General features: G+C 42.1%; 1 protein-coding gene across 2 annotated transcripts; it reads right to left on the bottom strand.

The window, feature by feature from the left end:
- RGS18 (regulator of G-protein signaling 18) lies at positions 1-9,013 on the bottom strand. Of its 2 annotated transcripts, none has more exons than XM_017729693.1 (5): positions 8,679-9,013; positions 7,900-8,001; positions 4,670-4,734; positions 3,472-3,638; positions 1-1,589 (listed from the first exon to the last, which is right to left on the bottom strand). In XM_017729693.1, exons 1-5 carry the CDS (start codon positions 8,795-8,797, stop codon positions 1,335-1,337), a joined length of 708 nt encoding a protein of 235 aa, XP_017585182.1. In that variant the 5' UTR covers positions 8,798-9,013; the 3' UTR covers positions 1-1,334. The 2 variants fall into 2 exon arrangements, with proteins under 2 accessions (XP_017585182.1, XP_008628420.1); XM_008630198.2 differs by having other exon boundaries at positions 4,670-4,731; positions 8,679-9,012.
- Between the last annotated feature and the right edge of the window lie 9,892 nt (positions 9,014-18,905).

Here is an 18,905-nt window from a genome sequence, read left to right as displayed (position 1 = left end):
TTTAAGCAGATCAGATTTATTGAAATCAAGTGAAGCAGACAGGGAAACCTGCAGATCCAGCACTTCATATACACCCCAAATTAACAATAAACACAAAATCCCATCCTCAGGAACTGCAGCTCTTCTTCACCACTTACAGAAGGGGGAGGGGAAGGGAGAAAGCTTAAATTCCACGAGAAGCAACTTAACATACAAGTTACTGTTACAACTAAATTCTGCAGCCCCTTGCTAAACTGAAGCAATGTAATATTTTAGGAACTGCCCCAAGCTTCAAGGGATATTTGCATCAGCTGTGAAAGAAAAGGACAGAACGACTGTGTGTGTGACTAGAAAAGAAAAGTCTGTCTTTGACAGTAAAGAAATAAAAAGGGAGATTTCTCCTTCCCCTTCTATAACCTACAGAGATTATATTAATGACCAGTAGAACTGAAAGTTACTCTGCCTGAGTCCAAGAGCTGCTAATTTTCAGATACATTTTCAAAATAAAAGGCAGAAAAAAAATTAGTACAAAGTTTAGTAACAAAGTTGTTATACCATGACTATTTATAAATAAAAGTAGGAATATTTTATATACATATATATAGACGTGACCTGGTATTTAAGGATACACATTGTATTAAAATAGCTTTCTTGGCCCTTTGTTGCTGCTCATTTAGTTGCAAAAAATTAGAATATATGTATTTGATGCCAAAGCTAATATATACAGCATAACTTAGAGAACAGACATGTTCTCTATTCACAGAATAAGAAAAATGTACCCCCAAAAAATTAAATAGGTATTTTTATGTTCCTCTTAAAATAGGCAATGGCTACATTTTAATTATACATTTAATTATGCAGTGTCTTTAGTTAAAATTCATGTAACTTTGCATTATACCTAATAATGTTTCTGTGTGTTTTACAGTATGAGAAAATACCACAAATTCTCTGTGCTTAGTGTAGCAATATTGCAGAAACAGAAATATGTGCAAAGGCTGGGTATGGAGATTCTAACTGTGATGAAACTCCGGTACAGGCCCAGGATACGTGTTGGATAATATCAAAAGGCGTTTTATGAGACACTTTTAAGCAGGAAATTCAAATTTTTCCCCCAAGATGTGATCGCAGCTTTTGCCTGAGTTTAAAAAGAATTACTGTATGAAAACTTTGCATTCTATGACTTGCCAATATGTTACCTCCTTTTCTATGAAAGTGACATTTGCTACAGAACTCTGACCTGCTGTAAGTGCATTTTATTTTGCTTTACCCCTCATTTATACCTGCTGAGGATTTCGATTTTAAAACATACACAAGTTGCTGCAGTAGCTGGGACTTGTGAGGGCTGAGCTTGCGTGTTACCACACAGTAAAGTCTGGCCGTACTCCCTGGAAATCATTGACGGTGAAGGAGCGGGAGCGCCTCCGAAGGGTGGGACGGGCGGGACTCCTCCCCTTCACCAGGCTCAAGTAGGGCTCGGATCGCAGGAAGCGCGGGTAGCTGTCCTGCTCCATCAGCCTGTACACCGTGGTCTGCGCTGCATCAAAGGTGGTGGGGAGGGGCTGGCCAATGTTCTGGCTTGTGACTTCTTTGGTGTGAAAGTCCAAATTCACCTGGAGGAGGAGGAAAAGTGTATTTGTTTACTGTACATTCATGCGTATCCTCTGTTATTATCCATAGCACTGACACTGTACATTGGTGAGAGTTTTCTGAGAAGGGGAACTCGAATCCCCCACACAACAGAATGTCAACACCACAGAATTCACGTTCAATGACGGCTGTCAGAAAGTCTCCCCAAATGTATCATCGTACCTGGTAAAACAGAAGAAAAGCTCTGATATTTGACTAAAAGTAACTTTCTAACAGTGATCACCGTATAGTTGCAGCTTCCCAGCTTTGCAACACCAGACTGTTACAGAACTCCCCTGTTCTCATTTGGGGTTAAAGTAGAACTTGTTCTAATAAGATGATACTAGTGAATATTAGAAATTTCTGATTTCTGTGTAGTTTGAGTAGTAGGAAGGTGAGGAAATTCTAATAAAATTTTAAAACAAAATATTTAAATGGGTCTCTGGAGGCTTTAGATTGGATAAGCATATCAAAGTGACTATTTATTCCATGTGCTGCTGCATTTATCCTGGGAAATATTTAATTGTATGAGAATTTTAATTAAGTAACAGACACTAATTCAGCACATTATTTTGAAAAATAAGATAAAATACATTTTAAAAATTGTTGATTCAGTAAAAAAGTGACTTCTATAATGTGCATTTCTTTTCCTCCCTGAGAGGCACCTGTCATTTCCATACAACTAGTTAGAACAAATAGTTTAGAACTAAGAGCTGAAGGGCAATTAGTGATGAGAGAAGGGTCCACTCATCCAAAATTTTATGATCCTGTTGAACTGTAGGCTCAGAAATGTGGGGGTAAAAGAGTTCTGCTGGACAAGGAACCGGAGAAGAGCTGCAAGCCCCAGAGCTGTGTGGTCTCAGCTGTCAGCTGAACCCAAGGGAGGAAGTCACACCAAAGCCAAGTGCCCAAGGCGAGCTACAGCACCCACGCAGCCTGCACCGAATTCAAGTAGGGCAGAGAAAGAAATTGTTATGTTGCTGTGACTTCCCTGGCCTGTCCCCTCCTCAGCTTTCTTCCTGCTCATCCCTTTTCTTCCATCAGTCTGAAGCATTGGCAGTGTCAGCACTTGTTACCTGTTCAGAGCTGCTTCCCCCGAAAGGCACACAGCAGGGAGAGAAATGAAAAGGGACATAAGTCCTTGAAAGTGGGCATTTCCTAGGAAAAGCAGATCTGTAATGTAATTTATGGGAATTGCAGGTGGAAACTGCACCACTTTGCAATCCTTTCACTGAAATGAGAATTATACCTTTGTCATCCTTGTTACAAGGAAGCAGAAGTTACTTCTGCAATTCTGGCAAATAAAAAATAATAATACAGGTATTGGCAAGTGACATATTTGATCTGCTCAAATGTGATAGAAGTACGGGAAACTGTAAGTCCAAAAGACCTATTCAAGAGGTTGCTTCTGATTTCACTGAAAAGTTCATAATCTCCCAACCTGTTCATCTCCTTCTTAGGGCAGGCAAAAAATATTCCTTTTGTTCATTCATGAGTCCTTTCTAACACACTTCAGTAAATTGAAGAAGTTGTAAATATGAGAACTTTTTTCACTCTTATGATACTACAAAAAGGCCTTAACATTGGTGAGGATTGTCACACCAACATGTTTTTGTGCTGACAGTGGCATACCAAGGACACACAATTCGAGGTGGAGGGGTGGAAAAGGCAGAAGGAGTCAATCAAAACAAGCCCATGCTCCTTCCAGAGTTTTGACTTTTATGATACAGTCTTCTTATGTCAGGGGACTGCATGATTAACTCTTGAACCTGCTTCTGGGCAGGCACTCCTTAAAAGCAGATTTCATCAGATGCACACAATTTCCCCATTGTGTCAAACACTGTGTATAATGAAGGATGTCTTTACCTCTTTTGGAGCATCTTTTTGTATGAATGTTTCAAAAATGGTCTTGGCTTTTGGCAGAAGTTCACGCATACTTTTGCTTTTCTTGTAATCCTCGCAGGCTATCCAGAACTCAATGTTCTCCTCACTGAACTCACTTTTCAGAAACTTTGTGAAGGCATCCAGCCCAGCTACAGAAGGGAAAGTTGAATTCCATTAAAAATTATATCCTCATCAGACAGTTACTTTTCAAACAGTCTGTGCAAAGTAGTAAAATACGTTTTGCTCCCTTGAAATAATACCACATTACAGATAATTTTCTTAAAATACATAAAGGTTTGTAAATAAGTGCAACTTTTCCATTATGATCCTGCAAGTCTCATTACAGAATTCTCAGCATCAGTAAAAAAACACTACCAAGATCTCATAAATTTAGAAAGAGAAGTAAGCAAAACACGTGGATGTATGCAGAAGTGACTGACTTTATTCCATCTGAATTTCAATTTAGATTGATCAAAAGACTATTTGAACCTTTGCTCATAAGTAAACTCTTCTCTAGGAGCAATTTAAAGTGGATGGCTTTCAGCATCCTTATCACTTGCTTTATCCTGCTGTTGCTATGCTGAGGATATTTCCTTTCCCAAGATACTTCATCTGTGGAAGTAATGCAATGGCGTGGATGTGAACTGCTCAGGGAACAGATTTGAAAAGCACACAGTGTCCAGCATTGCAGCTGAAACATACATGTGCCCCTCCAAAATGAAGGCAGGAACATATGTGCATTTGATAATTATGGGAGCAGCAGGGCCTCTCAAATGCTGGCCAGCTTGGAGCTTGGATCCAGTCACTGGCTTAGAAACAAACTGTATCAGGAGTGACAAAGTCTTTTCTTAAGTACAGAGAACATATTCAGTCAGGAATATCTGAGCAATATTCAGATTAAATGTTCCTGTTTACTGAAGGGACTCTGCTGTCTGCTATATTATTTTGTTCAATAAAACACCCAACTTAAAAATTATTTTCAACTATTTTCACAAGTTGACAGCAAGCTATAGCCTAAGATGAGGAGAGCAAGAAACACACTGCTATAAATGACCCATCATACCTAGTTTAGGCAACTGCCACATCTGTTTAAGGGCATAACTGGATTTTATAATTTTCCATCCTTTACCATCCATTTTCTATCCTAACAGTCTGCATGGAGAAGGAAAAAACTACTAACCTTTCTCAGAAAGCAGTTTGTCAAAAGACTCTCCCCACTTCACTGCTTCTTCAGGAGACACACTGCTTAAGAAACAGAAATGAGTTTTGAAGAATTGTTCATATTGTGCATTTAGGAAGCTGTGTAACATATGTCATCTGTTACCATTGTGGCTCAGGGCTGTTTCACAAAGCCTTTGATTAGATCCCATCACTAAAGGAGAGACCATTCTCTTAGGGACTTCAGGAACATTTGCTTTCATTCTTTTCTGACATTTTTTTCCTGCAGAGTCATACTTATTTTTTCATAAAAACATCAGAGCAGAGATTTTTCACTGTGGTATGTGTGTTGTCCTACTAATCTTTAAGGGAATTGAGATCATGTAGCGTGGTAAAACTCGTAAGGGAACCAGGTCTTGTCAGCTATTTAAACTTGAGATACTCGTGCGGAGATGTGGTTTTGAATATGCTCACTCTGAGGTTGTTACCACTGTCTGCTTTTAATGAAACATGCAGAATTCTATAGCCTGAAGACAAAATTGTAGCAATATGGTTTAGGTGTCAGTCTTATAGGGCAATTGCACATGTAGTCTGGTTTCTTTACCACAAACATTTCAAATGTCCCGTTATTCTGAGACACTGTGCCTCATTTACAAAACTCCTCATATTCTTCATCAAATATGTCAGGTTGCATGTGTTTCACTTTGATTTCAAAAATTCTGCCCTAGGAAACAGCAAAGAAAGGAAAAAAAAACACCTCACTTCATTAATGTAAATACAATTTTGGGGTACCTACTTTTTGGTGTTGTATACATTGAGCCTGAATGCACACCTGAACACTCCTTGGATTTTTAGTAGACCAGAACTGGAGTAAGCAGGAGGTGAGCTGTATCATGCTAGGACTAGGACTTAAATTTTCAGCCTGAAGGTGAAGTCAATTTTTATCAGGTGCTTTGTGGACATGGATGTTTAGAACCATTTTCATTCCAGGGCAAATCACAGTACTCTGAAAGTATCAGTAAGTGACTGGTCCCGGATTAGTTGGTCAGATCAGCTTCTTATGGACTGAATGTTTCTGGAATTTGATCCCACTTCCTAACCAAGGCTTGCTGTTCTGTTGCCTGATTTACACAGTTTGGGCTCCCTTGGCAAAATCCACAGGCGCGTGAAGTTTAGATGAAAGGAAATTCCAATCTCTTTGGGAAGGAATTTAAGCCAGTAATCACCCTGGGTTTGCACAGAACTCAAAAGGAGGAATTTTTTTATTATTATTTTAATAGGTGTCACAGGTTTCATAGCTGAAGTCATTGCTTGAAGGAATGAAAATTTTAACTAGGGAGGGGAAAACAGTTCATGAGGAGAGGTACAAAAGCTGGAGAAATGAAATTCAGGAAATGAGCACAGGCTGGTAAAGCAGGGGGACTCTGGAGTCAGGGAAAACGAGACCTCACTCCCTTACAGAGTTCATTAGTTATGAGAATTACAAAAAGTACTCTGAACTGTGTCGACTGTGGGTTCCTGTAACTACAGAAATTATTTTGGTCACAGTGAAAGATAAAGCCTTATGACTTCAGACCATATACTCAACCCACAAAGGCATGGAATGATGGAGAAGTTCTTTGCTGGGCTTGGAAACTCCCAGTGTGAGTTTCTGTTTTTCCTTCAGAATCTGCAACAATCCAGGAGCCTCACAGACCCCCAACCCCTGAGTGCAGCAGTGAGTTTGTGCAATAACAGGCAGAAACCAAGATTTGTTCAGCTTTGCCACTTTCTAAATATGAGAAGAAACTAATTTAAACAGATTAACATTTAAACAAAAGATTAACTTTTAAACTAACAGATTAATTAGCTTTTCTAATATCACCCCAGTTTCCATCTGCAGTTTCATTAAATTCTTTCTACTTATTTTAGTAACTGTGTGAAAAATGGAAATATTAAAAGCTAAGTCAATCACTTAACAAATTTCAAACTATTATTTCACTTTATTATTTGAAAAATAGTAATTTTTTTTTGTTTGGCTTTTTTTCCCATTTTTGACAAATATAATTGTCGCATCTCTCTAATCTATATATAAAGACCAGCAAAAATCTACAAGTTTCTCTTCCATACAAGAACAGTCAATTGTCTGTTAGTCAGGCACCAGCTGAGAGTAACACAATAAAAGAGAGCTGGCTGAGTGAGGAAGTGATGGTGTGTTAAAAGGGGAAAATTCCTCAGAGAATTATTACTGCTCTGAAAGTGCCTCTTCACAGATTGTAAGAATGGAGCGAGTGGCTGTACTTTGTGTTAAATACCTGGGGTGTGTGAGCCACCCAACTCTGTCTGCATGCAGGCAGCTCTGCTTTCTCTTTATAGATGCAATCTTAGAATGGTTTTACATGTCTGGAACCAGGATATCTCAAAATGTGAGCAATAAACATGGCCTAGTTGTCCAGCGGCACCGTGGAAGTGTTTAGATACCCCCTCCCCAGCCACTTTTCCATGGCTTGTAGAAACTGAGTTTGGGCCCTCAGGTGACTTCTACCATGTGCTCACAACTAGAAGGGCTTGTAGAAGCACTGCAGGCAGCTTGGTCCCGAAGTGGGAACTGCTGGAACAAGACAAGAGTACGGTAAGCACTGAAGTGTTCTGGAGTGGTCTGTGGTGGAAAGAAAGGGCCGGTACATTTTTTAGGCCATGGTGTTGCAGAATTTTACATGTTCTTTCTTCTCAGTCAGGACCTACAAATGCAATTCTTAATGTATCAGTGAGATCTTGATACTCCATTGAAGTGAGGAATTAAACTCTTATTGAAGTATGCTGAATTTTGGAGACAAGAGTGTTCAACCAATTACTGCAGTTACCGAGGAACTAAAGGCATTCAGTATTTAACACACATACAGCATTTGCACATCCCAGAAATCTTTGGAAAACTTGCTTTGCAAGGAGCTGTATGATTTTCCTGCAAGCTGCATTTCTGAGTTGATTATTGCTCTGTATCATCAGTGGACTCATACAAATGCTGCTGGCACAAGGTCTAAACCTCTCTCCAAGTGTATGGGGACCAGTGGTGTGAAAACACTCCTGGTGAGTTGCCCTGATGAATACCAGATAATTCTGCACCATTTGCATCCTTGGGCTAGATGGATAACTTTTACAAACCTTCCTCTCTGCCCAGTCTGAATGCCCACACACAGGTAAAGGAAACATCCTGAGTCACACAGGCGCTTCTTGGAAGGAATCCCCATCAACTCAGTCTTTTACCATGCTTACCTTGCTGCTTTTGTCAAGTTTCCAGGTTTGCCAAGATGATCACCTTCATGGAATTCAGGCTTCTGCAGGAGCAGGCTCAGCCTATTTCTCTTCTGCTTAGCTCTACAACAGAATTGGAGTAGCTTTTTAAGAAACCTTGTTGAAAATTGGTTTTTCCCTCTCAAGCATTTTCTGCTTCTGCATTACAGATGTCCCTATTTTCACTTACAGGAATGTTGGTGTTCCTTCTCCTACATATATTATTCACATTAATGGATTTTTCTTCATAGCTTAGCACAAATTTACATATGAAGCACTGGCAAAGAGAAATGGAAATCCTTTCATTTTCAGCATCCTTTTAATTTATTTTAAAGACATAGGGGCCAAACTTCCCATTAAAGAACATAAACAGTTGTCTCAGCTTCTTCTACTTGTAATGTTTCGCAAAGAAAAAAGGAAGTATTGCTTCCTGTCATTTGAAATTTTAGAAAAAAGCTTTCCCAGATCATATTCAGGCTTTAGAGAAGCATTTCTCAGAACTTCTTGCAATCTCTCTTTCTTGGTATTTTTAGATCACTAATTTGATGTGTTTCTTGTCCTCAAAAAAACAAGAGTTCTTTGAGACAACTCTTCTTAAAGAGTAATATTTTACACATATATTTTCTAGGATTGCAGTTTGTGAGTTCTCATACATATGTCAAAAATAAAATTATCTGTGCCCCAAATTCACCCCCACAAGCTATGCTAGAAGAATCCTCCATGTAAACAGAACAGAGGGTCGGCATGACCTGAACACTTACCCAGGCTTGCTCGCCTTGTGTGGCTCTTCCTTAATCGCTGATTTCATGACTTTGTAATAGGGTTTATCCTTCGAAGCAGAAATGTTTAGTTGGGGGAATAAAAGAAGTGGGTTTTCCATCTTCCTCTAGAGAAGCTTCTGGAAAGGTTCCTTTTGCTTCCTCGCCGCTGGGTCCGTGCTGCTCAGGCTCTCACATGCTGCCCCAGCCCGGGCTGCCCCGGCCGGGCCCGGGGCCGTGTCCAGAGGAGGTGGTGGCAGAAGGTGGCTCTGCACCAGCCCAGGCACTGCAGCTGCGCCTACCCGAGGCTTTAACTCTAAACCAAGTGCAGCTCTTGTTTTACCCTCGTCATTTGGGGAAGTGAGACTGCAGCTTTGCAGGGCTCACACAGGCAAACCACAGCCGAGAGCGGCGGCCGCTCTGCAGAGTTAACCTCCTGCTAGGCTTAGGGTGACACCAGCACATGCTCCCAAACACCTGCACATGCTCTAGTCTCCTAAAATTAACTTAATGACAATAATGTCGCATAAGGTAACGTACACCCTTATCTTCAGCTCTTAGAGGTCCCGTCTGCCCTTAAGCTGCCCTCTGCAGCCTCAGTGACATATGCTGGACACAGTTCCATCTACAGCATGCTGACCTCAAATTCAGGGTTTCTCAGGGTCTCCTCCAGGCTTTGGTTGATCAGTCATTTTGCAAGCAGAGATTTTAATTTTTGCACCATTCTTCAGAAATGACAACCACCTACTGCTAATATCCAGTTTGTCCACTAAACACCTCCGCTTTAACGTCTCTATCTATGGATTTATTTTTACTTGCAATCTCCCATCTAGGATAGAAAGTCTTTAGTTCAGAAAAAAAAAAATCCATGGCTTTTTAAAAAATTTTATTTTGATACTAAATAACCTAAAACTTCTCATTTCAGTTTGCATAAGGTAAAAATGTATTAATCTTTGAGGCTGATCAGCACAAATTACCTCTTCACATACAAGTCTGATGTCACTTAAGTTTCTTGGGTTTAAGTTAATTTCTGTTGGAGATGTCATAGGAACAATACATCTACTAAAGAAACATCTTCAGTGTTAGCTGAATGAGGCACTGGAAAAGGTTAAAATTGTGCAGTAGTGAATTGATTAAGAATTAAATAGTTCTCATGTTTTAAATGGCAGTGTCTCATTTTGATTACTCAGGTAAGACACTGAGCTTTGAGGGGAAGACATGAGCTCGTCACCTCCCATAATTTTGTTGAGTTCTACTTATATAGGTAGTTCTGGTGAGAGTCCCACTGTGGTCTTTTTCTCGTGACTTGTGGAGCTGAGGAGGATGGGAATGGGAGATACTAATATTCAAAAGAAATTTTAAAAAAAAATTGGGATTCTGCTAGGAATCCAAATTTGTAATATATTAAAAAGAAGCAAAAGATATTATCTATTGTGATTTTTTTTTTTAAGAGTGAAAAACTGGAAGAAAAGTCTCGTGTACTACAGATGTGATACAAATTTTAAAATCAGACTAAATGGGAAATAGTGCACAACTGCCTTTTGTAACCCAAGGGATATTAAGAAGCAGGGTTATGGTTTAAACTTCATTTTCAATTTCAGAGTTGGCTTATGCATCATACCATGCATATTTTGAACTGGCTTTAACCACAGCTGTGTTTAATAATTTATTCTGTCTTTTACAGATAAGTAAATAAATATAGACTGCATGATTTTATTTCACTTTTCTGCAACGTGGTGGTCACATGAGCTTTTTTGACCTGTTATGCGTATAAAATACTGTCTGTGCTCGTCTGCCATAATAAAACATTGTTGATTGTAGCCTCCATAGTTCATCTAAGCTGATTCAGGAAAGATTTGGAGCATGAAACATCACTCAGAAGTGAATTATGAGCGGCCATTGTGCCAGGCAGCTTCTAGATGGGGATGAGCAGCTGTGTCAGCCACCTCTTTCAGCACCCACCGGGCACAGTCTGAAGGGCCTGTCCAACCCACTCTTAAATGACCTTAAATGGGTTTTATGCCTTAGATGCTTGAATTATTCCTGTACTACACTGCAGCAATCGTATCAGTCCTGACTGCAGCCATGTGCTGTGCACCTCCTGAGAATTCACTTGGAAAGCTGGAGGAGTGGGGAGAGGGAGGGAATAATCACAAATGGGGGAAAAGTCTTTCCCACACACACACACTTTTTTTTTCCCCCATTAATAGAAAGCTAATATTAAATCTAGGCCACGAGGTAGCCAAATTGCCTCCAAGCCAGTCTGTGTTTTGTCAGTGCTGCTGCTGGTGCTAATGAGCATCCCTGTTTTGCACTGTAGGCTACAGTAGTTATAGCAACAGTATTAATGACCCTGGAAATGCTTCTGGGCCGTTTTGGGTGCTGCAAGATGACGATATAGAAAAACGAATGAGTTATTTTAAACCAGAAAAAGCAGACCCAGAATACTATGCTGATGACATGACTAGAGATCTAGAAAGCTCTAAAGAAATTTGTGATGAGAACCAAATGTTCTGATTCCCAACTGTTTCTCTAACCACTGAAATATATTAACAAATCTTTTGAGAAGAAATCTACTGATTTTTAAGCCCTCAAATCAAGATTCTCTCTGCAATGTGAGAACAACATTGAGTTAATGTTCCATTACTTCTAGAAATACAATTTTCAAGAGTTAGATGAATACAAAATGTATTTTCCTAATAATCTTCATGTGACACAAAAGTAAAATTGAATAGACCATAAAGTGCAGGATGATGAGGTGATGTCCTGATCCTTTGGGCCTTCCTGTTCTTTGGCTGAAAAGTGTCTGCACTGGCTTCTCTTAGTGCTTGATAAGGTCCTGTCACAGCTGATGATCAAGTCATGCTTGATTTGTATAGACACAATAGCCGCCCTCTGTGAAAGGAACATTGACTGACAGCGTTAGCAACAAGGGCATTGTGCTGTACACTGAGAATGTCATGTTTCTTTTTTACAGGGAGTCACTGAGAGATTCAGGCTTTCAGTTCAGCTGAATAGAAGTGCAACCCCGACTGAGCAGTTCAGCTCCGCACAAAGAACTGGCGAACAATGGGAAATCCTCCTTTGTTAGTAATCCCACTGCATCTCTCTCCAAGGTGTTTTCCTCACTTCCCAGGTAAGTGTAAACTTTGCCTCCTCCGTTTCCATGCTCAAGTTCTGGCACTGCCCAGGCTCCTCCACAGCCAAGCTCCAGCAGTGTTCTTATTCAAATCCAGTCTTACCAGTAGGGCTTTTGTTGGGATAGGTTTCTGCTGAAGGGAAGCAATACTCGTCTTTATGGGAAGAAAAAAACCCCAAAACCAATAGAGTGTTTCTACTGTCCTGTGAGGAAATAAGCATGGAAAGAAACTTCACTGAATTTCCATATTTCCTTTTCATGTAAAGACATTTGAGGAGATGAAAATTAAAATTATATGTTTTGAATTAATTTGGTTTTAATAAATAATTCTGCTCTTCAGTGACTTCTGAACAATTTATCACTCCTCAAAATTTAGAGTTGTTTATTTCTTACTGGAAGCCATAATTGGACCTAAAATTTAATAATTACATGATCCAAGTTATGGTTGGATTTTTTTTATCTCTTGCCCACAAAACAAATCCACAAGGAAATTAGTTTTATTGGAAATGTCGAGTAGAGGACCTCGATGTCTGCTAATTCAGCGAATTTGTTTAGTGGTGCACTTAAAAGATTCATCCCAGGGGAGGGGTTTGGCATTTGAGATACTTCAGTTAGATAAGGAGAAGCATTGCGACACCTGCACACAGCTCACTTGAAAAAACCTCCTTTGTTGCCGCTGTTTAAAAGGAAGGAAACAAAATTGCGTTGCTTCAGAAAAGGAGCACTGACAACAGGAACATAACACTTTGCGTTTAGGATCTGCCAGCCAGGCTTCTCAAAAGGATTTTTAAAGCCAGCCCTGATGAAAACCCAAGAGTGGCGGAGGCTTGGGAACCTTTGTAGTTTCATCAGAACTTCTGCCGGGGAAAGTGTTTACATCTGCGCTAAACTGAATTAATTTATTTTGTCTTTTGAAAGGTCAGAATAAGAAAGTGAGTCTGCAAAGTTCTCAGCTGTGTTCATTTCCTGCCTGGCCCGTGGTTCCATGGCCGGCATCTCTGATTAGTGCTATTTACATATGACATACATCACTGTCACCATTAATCTTCAGGAAGCCGCTTCCTCGGTTGAACCACACGGTGTTTACAAGCCAGCTCTGACATCAGTGCTCATTAGACAACGGCGTGTTAATGACCACCTTCCGGAAGGGCTTACCTAGGACACTCATAGGCCTTTCTTAAAATGTGCTTTTTTCAGTGTGGTATTCACAGGAAATGCTGAAGGCAGGAATGTTCTCTAAATCCTGCCCAAAATATCCTTCCTACTGGAGTTCTGCATTACTGGATTTATTTCTGTCTTACAGAAACCCGGAGGGACTCCTCACATGACAACCTGGTTTTGGTTTGGTTTTTTTTTTTTAAAGAGAGATATTTTCTCAACCCATGGAAACGGTGCAAACAGCAGCAAGTGTTGGGCTGAGAGTTTTCTGGTCCTTCTGGGAAAAGCAGCAGTGGGACTGTTGCTTAGTCATGCACAAGAGGGCTGTGACTCCTAATCCACTATTAACTGTAAAATCAAACTCCTTACAGCAGACAAGGGAATAAAATCTGTGTTGCATCAGGACTGAGTCTGCTATCGCTGAACCACTGCGTGGTTTAAGCAGAGCCAACATGCTTCATGTCAGGCATGTCGTCACTCTGCTTTTCCAGTCAAATTATCATGAATGTCTAGGGATGCTGCAGCCCAGGCTGAGCTGCCAGGGCAGGCATTGTCAAACATCCACAGTGCAGAACTAGGAACACTGTAAGGAGAGTTTGATATTAAAAGGGCAGCTCTGCAGAGGAGAGGGCTACCCCAGGGCTAGGAGAGCACTCAAACACGTTTAGAAGGCCACACCTCGGTGTTTAGGCTGAAGTTAGGTGGGGCCTGGGAGCTCAGGTTCTGCTGTGAAGCTGCCCATGATGACTGCAGTGTTGCATCATGTGCTCTCACAGTGTAATTAATATGGCACTGATACAGAGACACCTCATTCTGCCCATTTAAAGCACAGCGAGGGTTTCTGCTGTAATATTTTTTCAGCTTATATGTTATTATATTTTATTGTTACTTCTTCCTGATAACACATTGTTCTCACGTCCTGATTTAGCTGAGACAAATAGTCCTAGGGCTTACAAAGTGGTGCGGTGGATTTCTCATCAGAGCAGTAAAAAATTCTTACCCAAAAAACTTGAAAATATATAGCTAAATATCCACATGAATATGTAAATGTAGTCTCTTCAAAGTCTGTCAAAAAAAGACAGCATCTGAAGATATAGAAGCTACATGTCACTCTGATTTTTCTCTTCAGTAATTACCCAAAGTTGTTCGCCACAAAAATTAGGTAAAAATACTAATGTTATATCACATTTCAGTGAAATCTTCAGAATGACTGAGAAATTTTCCAGGAAGGTTCAACTGGTTTTTGAGGACTGAAAAAGCCTGTATTCTAAAATGTAAGCTGGGACAGTTTTATTTCCGATATTATGAAAGTTTTGCAGTAGTAGTTTTCTTTTCCTACTCCCAGACTTAGAAATTTAATGGGGAGGTTGGCTTCAAAGCAGGGAAGCTCCTTGTCAGTCTTTACCAATCAGTCATAGTCTCTCTTCCTCTTTGCTAATACCAGAATTTCCAACAAAAGCCTTTGGTTACCAGGCATCAGGGTACCAGCAGCTTATCCAAAACTGCCATCCAATTTCTTCTTCGGATTTGCAGGAACCCTGAAGAAAACTTTCTGATTATCTAACACAGTGATAGGCTGAGAGCTGTGAATCTTAGCGAGCCTTCAGGGAAGCTTTAGCCACAGCAGAGATAAAGCTTTGCTCCAGTAAAGTCCTTGTGTGAGTGTTTAATTCCAGTCGTGCAAGAAATCTTATCTGATTCATTCACTGTGTTGTGTTGGAGTCTGTGTGATCTGGCAAAGATCTAAGACATTTTGGGACACAGCAGATGTGAGCAGCAACACCAGGGACAATTGAACCCATCCTTCATTCTGCACTCTAGGCAGCAGGACGGATTTTATTAATTCCTTGCTGTCACTCGTGCTGTTATGACCATGACAAAAGACCTTGCCATTTGGGCATTATCCATTCCTCGAATTTTTCAGGCTTTTCGCCTGAGTCATGGCATGCTTCATGATTATTGTGGGTTTGCTGATACATTTCTTAGCTTTTGCTAAGTTGTCCTTGGTCACCTCTGGTTTTCACACCAGATTCTCATCAGGCCCAAGCTGCTGCTCCTGTCTTTCTCCTCTGAGTTTTTCTGCCACAGCTAGAATAATTGGACTCACTAAAATAAGTTTTGCAAAGCTTGCCAAAAATTCTTCCTCAAAACAGAGGAAACATGATATTTGCACTTTCAGTATGCACACTAGGAAGGGAGCTGTTCTAGTCTCCCTGTTCAGTGAAAACAGGGGATCATTTATCAGCGTATGCTGGCAATTTGATAAACATGAAACTTTAATAAGTTTGATATTGCTGTGGTCACCAAATCTAACACAAATGTTGCACTTCATCTGTTGCCTATCAGCCTAGACTGCCTGAGGACAGACTGCTGGTCTGAAATGTGTCCTTGTGGCACGTAGGAAATAATTTCCATTCCAGTTTGTAGTGACCACAAGCCAGTTTTCATAATTTCTAGGGAAGGTCTGCAGACCGGGAGACCTTTCGCTTTGCTTGACCCACAAGGGCCTTTAAAACAGTAATTTAGAGATTGTCACTGAGGCTAAGTATTTTTTTCACCTCAGAATGGTCTCCAAGTTTAAAATGCTTGCCTTCTGATTATCAAATTCCAGCCTCATCCTGACGGTGTAGAAACACGGCACCCAGAGGATGGATATAAGGGCACCCAGCTCTTCCAGCGCCAAAGTTAGGCACCTCAGGTGATGGCTGATCGTGGCCACGGCTGTCCCGGTACTCCCTCTGTTGGAAAAGTTCTGACATGTCCTTTCTCCTTCAGAAAAACGGGACATGAACACCTCTGCCTGGGAATCAACATCCCACATGCTCTCCAGTCAAATCCAAAAGAGCTGCGTGCATCCCTCTGCTGCTGGTACCTTCCACCCTCTCCACCTCACGCTGGTGAGGGGGGCTTGGATCAGTAGCACTGCACAGAGCAACCTTTCTTAAGGACTAAAAAATAGTCAGTGCAATAGTCGGATCTTTTGAAAATATTCTTCCCAGGTGCTTCCCTGGTGAAAGGAGTCAGTTGTTTGGGGTTTTCCAGGAAGCACAGAGCCTGACTTCCAGCACAGGACACAAGCTGAGGCACAGCCATGGAGGGCGCAGGACTGCAGCTCCCGGTGTGGCCCTGGGCACAGCTCCTCCCTGCCCTCCCACCCTCCTCCCTTTCGTTAGCACACTGTATTTCTTCTCTGAAGGTGGTTTAGCCACAGCATGCCCTGTCAGGGTTTCCCCCGAGGTTTAGAAGTCTCTGTCAGCAGGGTCAGACCTGCAGCCAGCAGGAAGAGCAGCTTTGGTACCCCCATGTGTCCATCCCACAGCCCCAGCAGACCCCTGCTGAGTCACAGAGAATCAATTTGTTTGGAGAAGACTTCTGAGACCAGTGAGTCCAAGCTCTGACCCAACACCACCTTGTCAACCAGACCATGGCACTGAGTGCCACATCCAGTCTTTCCTTAAACACCTCCGGGGCAGTGACTCCACCACCTCCCAGGGCATCGAATTCCAGCATCTAATCACCCTTTCTGTGAAGGAATTCCTCTGAATGTCCAACCTGAACCTCCCCTGGCACAGCTTAAAACTTTGTTCCCTGGTCCTATCACAAATAGCCTGGGAGAAGAGGCTGAACCCCACCTGGCTCCAACCTCCTTCCAGACTTCTCTGGTACCTGCAGTTTTGCTGTCTGGTTCACACGATGTGAAGTTCCTTGTCAGCTGCCTGGAGGGGACAGAAGGGTTGGCCCTCTTGACTCTGCAAACTCAGACCACCAAACCTCAGTTTAAAGATCATCTGTATCACAGAACTCTTCTGTCCCTGCTGAGAATGACCTGGATGCTCTTATTCCCTGCTCGCTTCTGATGGATCTCCAGTATCTAGAGCTGAGTGATCACGCACTGGTTTCCTGGTTGCCCTCTTCCAATGACAGACCCATCAATAACAAGTCTCTGTTTGTGTTGATGGCACAGGCCCTGTTTGTGTCTCTCTCTGTTACCTTTGTGGCAGGGCTGTGCAGACGTGGCCAAAGACACAACTGTTCTCTTGATGTTTGCACCTGGAGTCATTATCTGGCAACTGGGAGCGTGCAGGAACCCACGTAATCTCAGCTGTAAAAAAACAGGTGGGCTGGGTGCTGGGGTCCTTTCCTGGCTTCTGAAGGATCATTTGGCACTGCTTTGCCTCAGTGCTTGCCATGCTGCACTCATTTAGGTGGTGTGATGGTTATCTGAGCAGAGCTGAAAACAGGGAACCCCTGCAAGCCCTTGGGGCAGAGCCAGAGCAGACACTTCAAAGCAAAATCCCAGGTTTGTGCCTAGGACACGTGAGGAAAAGCCTCCTGTGCACAAGTGAGCCTCTCTGAAGTCTCACTCAGGCTGCTGCAAAACGTGCTCCTCTCCAGGTGCCTTATTTATCTGCACTTTCTGCTTATCATCACTTGAGGGCAGTTAAGCTCATGACAGGTCTTGCTCTAGCCAAGCGTGATTTGATCAAATTTTAGCATTTTAGCTGTTAAATTATACAAAACCCAGCAAAACCAAGGAAAAAGTCATTTCTGAGGGACTGACTCTGTCCAGGTTGTGCCAGGGAAACAGTAGCTGTTAATCACCACCTTCCTGGGTGGGAGATGATGCTCTCCCTTTACTTGAGCACTGCCTGGTTTAGCAGGGTTTTTTTCCTAAGATCACAAATGCTATGTGTGAGTTTATCATGCAGTATTTCTTGACACAGTCTGGCTTGTGCAGGGCTAAAATTCTTGGACAGAAGTTGCTGGCAAACAGTGTTAGTCACATGAAAAGAGTTGTGGCCCAGAAACTAGTGTCCATCTCTCAGTGTGTAACTGCAGATGAATGCCACAGCAGTAACAGGAGGCTGAGTAAGTTCAGCCAAAATCAGTTTCTTGGAGAGGATGGAAATTTCATCTCTCATGCCCATTCTGAGTGACTCGGTGGCTTTGTACGGACACTGTGTGGGGTGTATGTTGGCACGTAAGAAATGAGCACCAGAGCTCTCCAGAGGGAGGGACGCAGGCTCCAAGAGGGAAGGCCAAGGTGTGTGTAGGGCCATGAGCCTTCAAATCCCAGTGTGGTGAAAGCCAGCCCGCGCCAAAGTGATGCTCAGTGGTGTCCATCTACCCTACAGCAGGCACACAGTCGACTGCTGCCTCCTTGCTGTCCTTCTGGCCGCTGTGATAGTCCCTGTGCCATGCCTTCCCCTTCCTTATGAGACATTGGAACTTTTGTCCTGAATTTTTCCTCTCCCTGTGTTAGCTTTGGGAGAAGGGGTGTGGGTGATGGATGCACACAGCTCCTGACCCTGGCCTTAGTGATAAACACTGGGAAAAACGTAAGGTGAAATGGTGCAGTGTGATCTGAACCAATGCTGAAAGAATGAGCAATAATTCTGTGGCCTTGGAAAGCTCTGAGTAGGCTAATTAGCCAGGGTGATGGCATGGCTAATTGGACAAGGCTGGGTGTGGTGCTGGTACAGCTGTTCTGCTCAAATATACAGGGAGGAAGCCTTCTTGATTGAAGATAAACTGCCTTTAGATCCTTCCTAACATTCCTAATTGAGGTTTCCTTTTGGTGGGGCCAGATGCCATCTGATCCATAGAAAAGATACAGGATGTCCTATCTGCCCTTGCTCTTTGTGGGTGTTGAACCAGGTGGGTTCTGACCCCCTTCCAAACCTCAGTTACTCCATGAATAAGACTTGAGAGTCTTCCCCAAAACAAACAAACAAGCCAACAAATTGCCCCCAGTGAACCAGAAAATCATAGACCAGCAATCAGCTCAAACCCCACTGATCTTTGCCTCAACTCAGCAAAGCAACTGAAGAGCAGTACCTTGGACTCTCCACCAGTTTACTCTGGGACACACGTTCCAGGGGCTGCAGGTGCCTGGTTTGGCAGGGAATGCGCACGGCTCTGACTGAAGCAGG

The sequence above is a fragment of the Corvus brachyrhynchos genome, unplaced genomic scaffold (assembly GCF_000691975.1).
Source record: "Corvus brachyrhynchos isolate BGI_N302 unplaced genomic scaffold, ASM69197v1 scaffold101, whole genome shotgun sequence".
Taxonomy (NCBI): domain Eukaryota; kingdom Metazoa; phylum Chordata; class Aves; order Passeriformes; family Corvidae; genus Corvus; species Corvus brachyrhynchos.
Note: the sequence above shows the minus strand (reverse complement) of the source record. Positions and strands in the feature narration are given on the sequence as shown.